This window comes from Mustelus asterias, chromosome 15, assembly GCF_964213995.1.
Source record: "Mustelus asterias chromosome 15, sMusAst1.hap1.1, whole genome shotgun sequence".
Classification (NCBI taxonomy): Eukaryota; Metazoa; Chordata; class Chondrichthyes; order Carcharhiniformes; family Triakidae; genus Mustelus; species Mustelus asterias.
The window spans coordinates 2648865-2662828 of record NC_135815.1 but is presented as its reverse complement, the minus strand read 5'-3'; the positions used below and the strand labels follow the sequence as shown (position 1 = coordinate 2662828).

Below are 13964 nucleotides of genomic sequence, written 5' to 3'. Positions count from 1 at the left end.
TCACTGCCCCCAGAGTGGATCTCTGAGCACTCACTGCCCCCAGAGTGGATCTCTGAGCACTCACTGCCCCCAGAGTGGATCTCTGAGCACTCACTGCCCCCAGAGTGGATCTCTGAGCACTCACTGCCCCCAGAGTGGATCTCTGAGCACTCACTGCCCCCAGAGTGGATCTCTGAGCACTCACTGCCCCCAGTTTTTGCTGTCCCTTTAAGAATGACGATTGAGGCCAGTGTTCATTCCACGCCCTGTCCAGGGTGAAGCTTGCATCTGCGATTCATTAACGTATTACAGATGTGTCGGAGATTGAGTCATCCAGCAGCCAATCAAAAATAAAGAACAAAACAGGAGCCCAGAACATCTCAACACCAAATACGGAGGCTGCAGGAGCAGCAACAACAACATTCCAGTACCTCTGCCTCAATCAGACTGAATAAAGGGGATCTGGAAACAGTCAGTGCTTCACTGCCCAAGAAGCGAGTGAGTCAGAAACTGCAGCTATCTCAGAGAACACAATCGATTCATCTCACAGCAGCACTGCTTTAAGGTAACATTGATGTTCATACACTACTGTGTGTGTGTGTGTGTGTGTGCGTGTGTGTGTGTATCTGACTGTCTGTGTTTCTGTGTGTATCTGACTGTCTGTGTTTCTGTGTGTATCTGACTGTCTGTGTTTCTATGTGTATCTGACTGTCTGTGTTTCTGTGTGTACCCGACTGTCTGTGTTACTGTGTGTACCTGACTGTCTGTGTTTCTGTGTGTATCTGACTGTCTGTGTTTCTATGTCTGTCCGAATGTCTGCGTTTCTGTGTGTATCTGACTGTCTGTGTTTCTGTGTGTATCTGACTGTCTGTGTTTCTGTGTGTATCTGACTGTCTGTGTTTCTGTGCCTGTCCGACTGTCTGTGTTTCTGTGTGTATCTGACTGTCTGTGTTTCTGTGTGTATCCGACTGTCTGTGTTACTGTGTGTATCTGACTGTCTGTGTTTCTATGTCTGTCCGAATGTCTGTGTTTCTGTGTGTATCTGACTGTCTGTGTTTCTGTGTGTATCTGACTGTCTGTGTTTCTGTGTGTATCTGACTGTCTGTGTTTCTATGTCTGTCCGAATGTCTGTGTTTCTGTGTGTATCTGACTGTCTGTGTTTCTGTGTGCATCTGACTGTCTGTGTTTCTGTGTCTGTCCGACTGTCTGTGTTTCTGTGTGTATCTGACTGTCTGTGTCACCACCAGCGTGCATTCTTGGTGTATTTTTGTGTGTGTCCAACTGACTGTGTTTGTGTGTGCTCCCAATGTGTGTGTGCCCTTGACTGTTTACATCTGAGTGTGTGCATTTCTGAGTCTGTCTGACTGCCCGTGTCTCCGACTGTGTTGTCACTGTGTGTATCTGACTGTGTGTGAACAAAGAACAAAGAACAATCCAGCACAGGAACAGGCCCTTCGGCCCTCCAAGCCCGCGCCGCTCCCTGGTCCAAACTAGACCATTCTTTTGTATCCCTCCATTCCCACTCCGTTCATATGGCTGTCTAGATAAGTCTTAAACGTTCCCAGTGTGTCCGCCTCCACCACCTTGCCTGGCAGCGCATTCCAGGCCCCCACCACCCTCTGTGTAAAATATGTCCTTCTGATATCTGTGTTAAACCTCCCCCCCTTCACCTTGAACCTATGACCCCTCGTGAACATCACCACCGACCTGGGGAAAAGCTTCCCACCGTTCATCCTATCTATGCCTTTCATAATTTTATACACCTCTATTAAGTCTCCCCTCATCCTCCGTCTTTCCAGGGAGAACAACCCCAGTTTACCCAATCTCTCCTCATAACTAAGCCCCTCCATACCAGGTAACATCCTGGTAAACCTCCTCTGAACTCTCTCCAAAGCCTCCATGTCCTTCTGGTAGTGTGGCGACCAGAACTGGACGCAGTATTCCAGATGCGGCCGAACCAACGTTCTATACATCTGCAACATCAGACCCCAACTTTTATACTCTATGCCCCGTCCTATAAAGGCAAGCATGCCATATGCCTTCTTCACCACCTTCTCCACCTGTGACGTCACTTTCAAGGATCTGATTGTATCTGTGTATCTGATTGTGCGTGTCACTGCTTGTATATCTGACTGTGTATGTCACTGCGTGTGTATCTTACTGGTGCATGTCACTCTGTGCATGTCACTGTGTGTGTATCTGACTGTGCCTGTTGCTGCGTGTTTCTGGCTGTGCGTGTCACTGTGAGTATCAGACTGCATGTGTATCTGACTGTGCGTGTTACCGTGTGTGTATATTAGACTGTGCGTGTTACTGTGTGTGTATATTAGACTGTGCATGTTACTGTGTGTGTATATTAGACTGTGCGTGTCACTGTGTGTGTATCTGACTGAGTGTCACTGTGTGTATATTAGACTGTGTGTGTCACTGTGTGTGTATATCAGACTGTGCATGTCACTGTGTGTGTATATTAGACTGTGCGTGTCACTGTGTGTGTATATCAGACTGAGCTTTTCACTGTGTGTGTATCTGACTGTGCGTGTCACTGTGTGTGTATATCAGACTGTGCGTGTCACTGTGTGTGTATACTAGACTGTGTGTGTCACTGTGTGTGTATATCAGACTGAGCGTGTCACTGTGTGTGTATATTAGACTGTGTGTGTCACTGTGTGTATATCAGACTGTGCGTGTCACTGTGTGTGTATATTAGACTGTGCATGTCACTGTGTGTGCATATCAGACTGAGCGTGTCACTGTGTGTGTATACTAGACTGTGTGTGTCACTGTGTGTGTATATCAGACTGTGCGTGTCACTGTGTGTGTATATTAGACTGTGTGTGTCACTGTGTGTGTATATCAAACTGAGCGTGTCACTTTGTGTGTATCTGACTGTGCGTGTCACTGTGTGTGTATATCAGACTGTGCATGTCACTGTGTGTGTACATCAGACTGTGCGTGTCACTGTGTGTGTACATCAGACTGTGCGTGTCACTGTGTGTGTATATCAGACTGTGCATGTCACTGTGTGTGTATATCAGACTTTGCGTCTCACTGTGTGTGTATATCTGACTGTGCGTATCACTGTGTGTGTATATCAGACTTTGCGTCTCACTGTGTGTGTATATCTGACTGTGCGTGTCACTGTGTGTGTATATCTGACTGTGCGTGTCACTGTGTGTGTATATCAGACTGTGCATGTCACTGTGTGTGTATCTGACTGTCCCTGTTTCTGTGAGTACCTGATCGACGGTGGCTCTGTGTGTATCTCATTGTCTGTGTTTCTGTGTTTGTCAGGTGTTATTTAAGACGACCTTTGTAGCTGAAAAGAATTTAAATTTAAAAATTAAAACTTCTCTGCAAATATTGCCTGTGTCTCCTGTGTATCTCAGTGTCAACTCCTGTAGAGTACACAGCGAGTCAGAGGGAGCAATGATGGTTACAGTGGGTGGGAGGGGAGCGATAGGTCTGGAACTGTCAGCACTGGAGAAATCAAAGGCATAGATAAGGATTGGCTGAGGCATGACTGACAATGAGTAATGTACAGAAATTCTATCTGACCTTTTCCTCAGGTCACCATGAGCTTCCTGTGGGTCTGGCATTGTTTCCTGGGAGCCTATCTTCTCCATGACACCAGGACAGTGAGTGAGGAAGATTATATATCCCAGTTTGATCCCCCGGATTCACTCTCCTCGATTTTGAATGCCAGTCTGATGTCTGATGGTGTAGCTGGATTGGGAGTGATGGATGGTGAGGAATTTTCCAATGTGTGTACGATCACAGTACTGACCGGTGCACTGGCCGCTCCCAGTGAACAGGAAGGAACCGCTGCTGCTGCTGAAGATGACCTCGGGCCAGTGAAGAGTCTAATGAATGGCAGCAGTTCCGTTTTGGAAAGTTTGGCATCTGCAGTCATTGCAGAGATTGGGAAAGTGAGCTACCAGTCACTGATCTCAGAGACAGTCCTGGATATAAAGCAACGCAATGAACAATCTAATAACATCATGACAGAAATCTTCCAGACACTTGACTCTGCTCCGACCTCAGATCACCATGTGACAAAGTAAGTCCTGAACCCTTTAATGGTCAATCTATACACAGGCAGGAATAAGACTCAGGAAAGCTTTGCTCATTAACACTGAATAGTGGCACAAAGGAGAATGGAAAGGAACACAAACCTGTGCTTTGTGGTGGGATTAAGAACAAAGGAACATGGGAATTAGGAGCAGAAGTCGGCTAATTCAGCCCTTCAGGCCTGCTTTGTTATTCAATCAGATCATGGCTGATCTCCTCCTGGTCTCAAATCCACCTCCCCACCTGTTCCCATATCCCACTTTCCCTTTTTTTGATTCAGAAATGTATCCATCTCCTTCTTGAAACCATTCAATGATTCAGACTCCACCGCCCTATGGGCAGCAAGTTCCACAAATTCACCCCCCTCTGCGAGAGGTAGTTCCTCCTCATTTCAGTTTTAAATCTACCGCCTCTCAACCAATACCTGTGACCTCTTGTTCCAGACTGCCCCACAAGAGGAAACATCTGGTCTACATTTACTTTATCAATCCCTTTTAGAATTTTATGTACCTCGATCAAATCCCCTCTCATCCTTCTAAACCCCAGTGAGTACAAACCCAAACTGTTTAATTTCTCCTCATGCGTCAACCCTTTCATCCCCGGAATCAATCTGGTGAATCTCCTCTGAACTGCTTCCAATGCCACCACATCCTTCCTCAAATAAGGAGACCAAAACTGGACACAATAATCGAGATGTGGTCTCAACGACACCTGACACATTTGCAATAACACTTCTCTACTTTTATACTCCAGTCCTTTTGCAATAAATGCCAACATCCCATTTGCCATTTTTATTACGTGCTGCACCATAGAACAGTACAGCACAGAACAGGCCCTTCGGCCCACGATGTTGTGCCGAGCTTTATCTGAAACCAAGATCAAGCTATCCCACTCCCTATCATCCTGGTGTGCTCCATGTGCCTATCCAATAACCGCTTAAATGTTCCTAAAGTGTCTGACTCCACTATCACTGCAGGCAGTCCATTCCACACCCCAACCACTCTCTGCGTAAAGAACCTACCTCGGATATCCTTCCTGTATCTCCCACCATGAACTCTATAGTTATGCCCCCTTGTAATAGCTCCATCCACCCGAGGAAATAGTCTTTGAACGTTCACTCTATCTATCCCCTTCATCATTTTATAAACCTCTATTAAGTCTCCCCTTAGCCTTCTCCGCTCCAGAGAGAACAGCCCTAGCTCCCTCAACCTTTCCTCATAAGACCTACCCTCCAAACCAGGCAGCATTCTGGTAAATCTCCTCTGCACTCTTTCCAGCGCTTCCACATCCTTCTTATAGTGAGGTGACCAGAACTGCACGCAATATTCCAAATGCGGTCTCACCAAGGTCCTGTACAGTTGCAGCATAACCCCACGGCTCTTAAACTCCAACCCCCTGTTAATAAAAGTTAACACACTATAGGCCTTCTTCACAGCTCTATCCACTTGAGTGGCAACCTTTAGAGATCTGTGGATATGGACCCCAAGATCTCTCTGTTCCTCCACAGTCTTCAGAACCCTACCTTTGACCCTGTAATCCACATTTAAATTAGTCCTACCAAAATGAATCACGTCACATTTATCAGGGTTAAACTCCATTTGCCATTTTTCAGCCCAGCTTTGCATCCTATCAATGTCTCTTTGCAGCCTACAGCAGCCCTCCACCTCATCCACTACTCCACCAATCTTGGTGTCATCAGCAAATTTACTGATCCACCCTTCAGCCCCCTCCTCTAAGTCATTAATAAAAATCACAAAGAGCAGAAGACCAAGCACTGATCCCTGTGGCACTCCGCTAGCAACCTGCCTCCAATCCGAAAATTTTCCATCCACCACCACCCTCTGTCTTCGATCACATAGCCAGTTACCTATCCAATGGGCCAACTTTCCCTCTATCCCACACCTCCTCACTTTCATCATAAGCCGACCATGGGGGACCTTATCAAACGCCTTACTAAAATCCATGTGTATGACATCGACTGCCCTACCTTCATCAACACACTTAGTTACCTCCTCCAAAATTCTATCAAATTTGTGAGGCACGACTTGCCCTTCACGAATCCGTGTTGACTATCCCGGATTAATCCGCATCTTTCTAAATGGTCGTAAATCCCGTCCCTAAGGACCTTTTCCATCAATTTACAAACCACCGAAGTAAGACTAACCGGTCTATAATTACCAGGGTCATTTCTATTCCCTTTCTTAAACAGAGGAACAACATTCGCCATTCTCCAGTCCTCTGGCACCATCCCCGTGGACAGTGAGGACTCAAAGATCAAAGCCAAAGGTTCTGCAATCTCATCCCTTGCCTCCCAAAGAATCCTAGGATATATTTCATCAGGCCCAGGGGACTTATCGACCTTCAGTTTATTCAAAACTGCCAGGACATCCTCCCTCCGAACATCTATTTTCTCCAGCCTATTAGCCTGTAACACCTTCTCTTCCTCAAAAACATGGCCCCTCTCCTTGGTGAACACTGAAGAAAAGTATTGATTCATCACCTCGCCTATCTCTACTGACTCCATACACGAGTTCCCACTACTGTCCTAGACCGGCCCTAACCTCACCCTGGTCATTCTTTTATTCCTCACATAAGAGTAAAAAGCCTTGGGGTTTTCCTTGATCCAACCTGCCAAGGACTTCTCATGTCCCCTCCTAGCTCTCCTAAGCCCCTTTTTCAGCTCGTTCCTTGCTAACTTGTAACCCTCAATCAAGCCATCTGAACCTTGTTTCCTCATCCCTACATAAGCTTCCCTCTTCCTTTTCACAAGACATTCCACCTATTTCGTGAACCATGGTTCCCTCACTCGGCCATTTCTTCCCTGCCTGACAGGGACATACCTATCAAGGACACCCAGTATTTGTTCCTTGAAAAAGTTCCACTTTTCATTAGTGCCTTTCCCTGACAGTTTCTGTTCCCAACTTATGCCCCCTAATTCTTGCCTAATCGCATCATAATTACCTCTCCCCCAATTGTAAACCTTGCCCTGCCGTACGGCCCTATCCCTCTCCATTGCAATAACAAAAGACACCGAATTATGGTCACTATCTCCAAAGTGCTCTCCCACAACCAAATCTAACACTTGGCCCGGTTCATTTCCCAGTACCAAATCCAATGTGGCCTCACCTCTTGTCGGCCTATCCACATATTGTGTCAGGAAACCCTCCTGCACACACTGCACAAAAACTGCCCCATCCAAACTATTTGACCTACAAAGGTTCCAATCAATATTTGGAAAGTTAAAGTCCCTCATGCCAACTACCCTGTGACCCCCACACATATCCATAATCTGCTTAGCAATTTCTTCCTCCACATCTCTATTACTATTTGGGGGCCTATAGTAAACTCCTAACAACGTGACCGCTCCTTTCCTGTTTCTAACTTCAGCCCATATTACCTCAGTGTGCAGATTCCCCTCGAAGTGCCTTTCCGCAGCCGTTAAACTATCCTTGATTAACAATGCCACTCCTCCACCTCTTTTACCAGCTTCCCTACACTTACTGAAACATCTATACCCCAGAACGTCCAACAACCATTCCTGTCCTTGTTCTACCCACGTCTTCGTAATGGCCACAACATCATAGTCCCAAGTACCAATCCACGCCCCAAGTTCATCTACCTTGTTCTGGATGCTCCTTGCATTGAAGTAGACACACTTCAACCCACCTTCCTGTCTACCGGTACCCACCCTTGACCCTGATACCTTCCCCAATACCTCACCACCCTCAACACTGACTTCTGGACTACAACTCTTTTTCCCACTCCCCTGACAAATTAGTTTAAACCCCCCTGAAGAGCCGTATCAAATTTCCCTCCTAGGATATTGGTGCCCCTCTGGTTCATGTGCACCCCGTCCTGTTTGTACAGGTCCCACCTTCCCCAGAATGCGTTCCAATTATCTACGTATCTGAAACCCTCCCTCCTACACCATCCCTGCAACCACATGTTTAACTGCACTCTCTCTCTGTTCCTCAACTCGCTATCACCTGGCACCGGCAACGTACCAGAGATGACCACATGTTTTGTCTTGGCTCTCAGCTTCCAGCCCAGCTCCCGAAATTCCTGTTTTAAATCCCCATCCCTTCTCTTACCTACGTTGTTGGTACCAATGTGTACCATGACTTGTGACTGTTTCCCCTCCCGCTTAAGAATCCGGAAAACACAGTCTGTGATGTCACGGACCTTGGCATCCGGTAGGCAACATACCATCCGTGAGTCTCTTTTGCTGCCACAGAACCTCCTATCTATCCCTCTAACTAACGAGTCCCCAATAACTATTGCCCTCCCGCTCTGCCCCTTACCCTCCCGAGCCACAGAGACGGACACAGTGCTGGAGATCCTCTCACTGCGGCTCACCACTGGTATGTCGTCCCCCTCAACCGTATCCAAAGCGGAATACTTGTTGCTAAGGGGAATGACCACAGGGGATACCTGCACTGACTGCTTCCTCCCAGCCCCTCTCACCATCACCCATCTGTTTTCATTCCTCGGAGTAACTGTATTCCTAAAGCTTCTGTCTATGGCCACCTCTGCGTCCCTAATGATCCTAAGTTCATCCAACTCCAGCTCCAGTTCCCTAACACGGTTTTGGAGGAGCTGCAGATGGGTGCACTTCCCACAGGTGTAATCAGCAGGGACACTGACGGAGTCCCTCACCTCAAACATAGTGCAAGAGGAACATAGCTCCATATATACCGATAGTGTGACATGAACCCAAGATCCCGGTTTAGGCCGTCCTCATGTGCGCGGAACTTGGCTATCAGTTTCTGCTCAGCGACTCTGCGCTGTTGTGTGTCGTGAAGGCCGCCTTGGAGAACGCTTACCCGAAGATCAGAGGCCGGCCTCTTGGGTTCATGTCACATTATCTGTAACCCCCACGACTTGCCTGGGCTTGCAAAATCTCACAAACTGTCCTGGCTGGAGACAATACACATCTCTTTAACCTGTGCTTAACCCTCTCTCCACTCACATTATCTGTACCTTTAAGACTTGATTATCTGTAAAGACTCGCATTCCAACCATTATTTTGTAAATTGAGTTTGTGTCTTTATATGCCCTGGTTGTGAACAGAACTCCCACTTACCTGACGAAGGAGCAGCGCTCCAAAAGCTAGTGGCTTTTGCTACCAAATAAATCTGTTGGACTTTAACCTGTTGTGAGACTTCTTACTGTGTTTACCCCAGTCCAACGCCGGCATCTCCACATCATGACTCCCATCAAACACTCCCAGGATAGGTACAACACAGTGTTAGATACAGAATAAAACTCTCTCTATACTGTCCCCATTAAACATTCCCCGACCAGGTACAGCGCGGGGTTAGATACAGACCAAAGGCCCCTATACATTATTGGGTCTGGATAATAGTAACGTTTTCTTTTGCTGGCCTATTTCAGTAGAGGACACGGAGATTTGTGAAGCATTGCTTTGTCATTGACCATATATCAACATTGTCCTCTCCTTTGGCAGGTTCAAGGAGAAGGTTTGCAAAATGGAAGCAATGCTTCAGGCTATTGATCATCTTGCCAGTCAGGTCGAGCAGATGTCGGATACTCTCTCTACAGAACTGAACCAGCACTTGGGAATGTCACGCAAAATGGAGTCTACCCTCTACCAGAAGGCAAACTGAGAGCAGGCTGGAGTCCTGTTGATGGAAAGCTCCTTCCCCATTAATCAGCTAAAGATTGAGACTTGAGGAGGTCATGGTTTCTACTCCCAGAGAATCCTGAATGGAGCTCCAATATTTCCAGGACATGTCACAGAGTGAGCCCAACTCAACAGCCTCCATTTTGTGTGGAGTGTGGTGAAACATGACAACCTTTTCCTCGCCTTTCCCTGGGGATCTGGGTTCAGATCAATTCACAGTCTCACCTTAGCTGTGACTGGATGGCACTGACCTGCTGCCTGTAACCATGTTAGGATTCTCAAAGATGTCATATACTGCGCTAAGTTTCTATACAATGTCAACGATACAAAAAACTGCCCATTCTTCAATGCTGTAAATATCTGCCTACGATCAAAGTTATAAGATTGCGATCAATGATTTTGTTACCAGATGATGAATGCTGAATTCTGGGAGGTGTTTATCTGTTAAATTTGCCGGCACTGAATTTTGCCAGCCTATGAAAGACTGGCTGATCATTTGCCCTCTCAGCCCTGTCCTCAGCTTCTCCAGTAGAGTTGTGTCACTAACTTTGTACATCAAATTCTTTGACATCTTTTCAATACGACCCCATCAACAGTGAGTGAGCCCTACATTGAGGGGAGTTGGACTATAGTTTCTGCACATGTTAAAACGTGTATAAAGCATCCACAACCCAAATCGATACACCCACCAAACTCAGAAACATGCAAGAGCAGAGCAATATAGGAAGAAATACATTGCAGTTTTCATACAGACTGTGCCATACATGTCAGAAAGGCAGCAAATTTCTTCTCTATGTTTGTAATAGTTTTCCGCACCAATATGTCACAAAACCAATAATCAGATCTAGCAATGAGACAGATTTAGTCAACAGTGCATGAACATTTAGCCAGCAGTGATCATTATTTTGTCAAGTTCAATGCAATCTTTGAGAGAGAGGAACATTAAAAGCAAAAATTCTAGATTTAGGTCAGGCTGACTTCAATGTGTTGAGACAGAGAATGTCCACAGGAAACTGGACAAGTCTCTTCATGGGGAAGCGGCAGAGGATCAGTGGGAAGTGATCAGAAAAGAATGTAATGTGATCCCGAAATAGTTTTTATGCCTAAAAAGTGAAAGAAAGCTCTGCTTTTTAAAAAAAACAGCCATGGATGACTAAAGAGGTCAGAGGCAACATAAGATTAAAAGAAGAATCGTACAAAATCACAAAAACTAGCACAGATACACCCTTATTGAAAAAAGTTACAAAGAGCAAAGGATGACAAAACAGACTGTAAGAGATGCAGAAAGGAATATGTAAAGATCCTGGTATGATGACCTCATCGAGGCCCATGTAGTGGGCCTCTTGGAGTATGAGCTCCCTGATTGAGGTAATGGTTGCCTGCTCAATAAGGGAGCTCGTACTCCAAGAGGCCCACCTTATGGGCCTCAATGAGGTCATTACAACCATGAGGGACATTGAGAGAAGGACAAATATTTTGATATTGATATTAGGATCACAAGCTTGGGTCACTGTCTGTGTGCAGTTTGCACGTTCTCCCCGTGTCTGCGTGGGTTTCCTCCGGGTGCTCCGGTTTCCTCCCACACTCCAAAGATGTGTGGGTTAGGGTGATTGGCCATGTTAAATGGCCATGTTAAATTGGCCCTTAGTGTCAGGGGCATTAGCCGGGTAAATATGTGGGGTTACGAGGATAGGACCTGGGTGGGATTGTGGTCGGTGCAGACTTGATGGGCCGAATGGCCTCCTTCTGCACTGTAGGGATTCTATAAATAAAAATCACAGCTTGGTATGGCTCCTGCTCTACCCAAGACTGCAAGAAACTACAAAAGGTCGTGAATGTAGCCCAATACATCAGGCAAACCAGCCTCCCATCCCATTGACTCTGTCTACATTTTCCACTGCCTCAGAAAAGCAACCAGCATAATTAAGGAACCCACACACCCCAGACGTTCTCTCTTCCACCTTCTTCCATCGCGAAAAAGGTACAAAATTCTGAGGTCACGTACCAACTGACAGCGGGTAGCAGCGGATGGGTGCGTTTCTGAATGGAGGGCTGTGACAAGTGGTGTTCCTCAGGGATCAGTGCTGGGACCTTTGCTGTTTGTAATATATATAAATGATTTGGAGGAAAATGTAACTGGATTGATTAGTAAGTTTGCGGACCACACAAAGGTTGGTGGATTTGTGGATAGCGATGAGGACCATCAGAGGATACAGCAGGATATTGATCGGTTGGAGACTTGGGCAGAGAGATGGCAGATGGAGTTTAATCCAGACAAATGTGAGGTAATGCATTTTGGAAGGTCTAATACAGATAGGAAATATACAGTAAATGGCAGAACCCTTAAGAGTATTGATAGGCAAAGGGATCTGGGTGTACAGGTACACAGGTCACTGAAAGTGGCAATGCAGGTGGAGAAGGTAGTCAAGAAGGCATACGGCATGCTTGCTTTCATCGGCTGGGGTATTGAGTTTAAAAATTGGCAAGCCATGTTGCAGCTTTATAGAACCTTAGTTAGGCCACACTTGAAATATAGTGTTCAGTTCTGGTCGCCACACTACCAGAAGGATGCGGAGGCTTTGGAGAGGGTACAGAAAAGATTTATCAGGATGTTGCCTGGTTTGGAGGGCATTAGCTATGAGGAGAGGTTGGAGAAACTTTGTTTGTTCTCACCGGAACGACGGAGGTTGAGGGGCGACCTGATAGAAGTCTACAAGATTATGAGAGGCATGGACAGAGTGGATAGTCAGAAGCTTTTTCCCAGGGTGGAAGAGTCAATTACTAGGGGCATAGGTTTAAGGTGTGAGGGGCAAGGTTTAAAGGAGATGTACAAGGCAGATTTTTTACACAGAGAGTAGTGGGTGCCTGGAACCCGTTGCCGGGTGAGGTAGTGGAAGCGGATATGGTAGTAACTTTTAAGGGGCGTCTTGACAAGTACATGAATGGGATGGGAATAGAGGGATATGGTCCCCGGAAGTGTAGGGGGTTTTAGTTCAGTCGAGCAGCATGTTCGGTGCAGGCTTGGAGGGCCGAAGGGCCTGTTCCTGTGCTGTAATTTTCTTTGTTCTTTGTTCTTTGTTCTTTGACTCAAGAACAGCTTCTTCCCTGCTGCTGTCAGACTTTTGAATGGTCCTACCTTGCATTCAGTTGATCTTTCTCTACACCCTAGCTATGACTGTAACACTACATTCTGCACTCTCTCATTTCTTTCTCGATGAATGGTATGCTTTGTCTGTATAGCGCGCAAGAAACAATACTTTTCACTCTATGTTAATACATGTGACAATAATAAATCAAATCAAATCAAAAAGGAAATAATCCAGATTTTGCACCAAAGGCAGCCCATGGTCAGCTGAATTCAAATTGCTCCCCATCATAGACAGCATGTATCTTACATTAATGTTACCCATGATTATGGCGTGTGCAATTGCTACCTTTCATTTTATTATGTAAACTGAAGATTAATATGACTAATAACATACTCTAATCCTTGAAGCTATTATCAAACAATTATATTAAATTGAATCTACTTACTGTAGTTACACATGGAGTTCGAAGTGGAGTTGTGCTGCACAACTCATTTAATGCAATTCCAAAACCAAGTTAATGTTATGTTTCGGAATCATATTATTTGTTTTCACAGTGGAGAAGCTTAATAATAAAATTATTGGGATGATGGAAATTTGTAGAACAGAAGGAGGTCATTCATTTCCATTGCACCTGTTCCTGTATTACATTTCTAAAACAGACTGGGTGGCACAGTGGTCAGCACTGCTGCCTCACAGCACCAGGAACTCGGGTTCGATTCCCAGCTTGGCTCACTGTCTGTGCGGAGTTTGCACGTTCTCCCCATGTCTGCGTGGGTTTCCTCCGGGTGCTCCAGTTTCCTCCCACAGTCTGAAAGACGTGCTGGTTAGGTGCATTGGCCGTGCTAAATTCTCCCTCAGTGCACCCGAACAGGTGCCGGAGTGTGGCGACTAGGGGATTTTCACAGTAACTTCATGCAGTGTTGATGTAAACCTACTCATGACAATAATCAATAAAGCTTCATAAAAAAACTTTGATGGTGTCTTATTGAAGCCTGTTCTCTGAATTAGATTCAAGTTGCATTTTGAGTAGTTATCCATATCTCTTTTCAGAGCTAATCCAGATTCCGAGATGCTTATTATCTGGTCCCAAAATCCTGTTGGAGAATTTTTAAAAAGGCTCTTAAAAGATGTTCTCTTTTAACCTCAATTGGTACATTCCTCTAGCTCAGCGGTCTCCAAAC

The 13964-nt window shown here is 45.8% G+C and overlaps 1 protein-coding gene across 1 annotated transcript; it reads left to right on the top strand.

Annotated features, from left to right (window-relative positions):
• Positions 1–385: 385 nt before the first annotated feature.
• On the top strand, positions 386–13739 carry LOC144504266 (uncharacterized). Its single transcript, XM_078229359.1, has 3 exons — positions 386–544; positions 3549–4039; positions 9518–13739. Exons 2-3 carry the CDS (start codon positions 3555–3557, stop codon positions 9675–9677), a joined length of 645 nt encoding a protein of 214 aa, XP_078085485.1. The 5' UTR covers positions 386–544; positions 3549–3554; the 3' UTR covers positions 9678–13739.
• Positions 13740–13964: the final 225 nt, after the last annotated feature.

What these genes read in the sequence shown, in the direction of transcription:
- LOC144504266 (XM_078229359.1), top strand. Translation starts at nt 3,555, where the DNA reads ATGAGCTTCCTGTGGGTCTGGCATTGTTTCCTGGGAGCCTATCTTCTC. An exon ending in TCAGATCACCATGTGACAAA is followed by an intron (nt 4,040 to 9,517) that starts GTAAGTCCTGAA and finishes CTCCTTTGGCAG; the next exon opens with GTTCAAGGAGAAGGTTTGCA.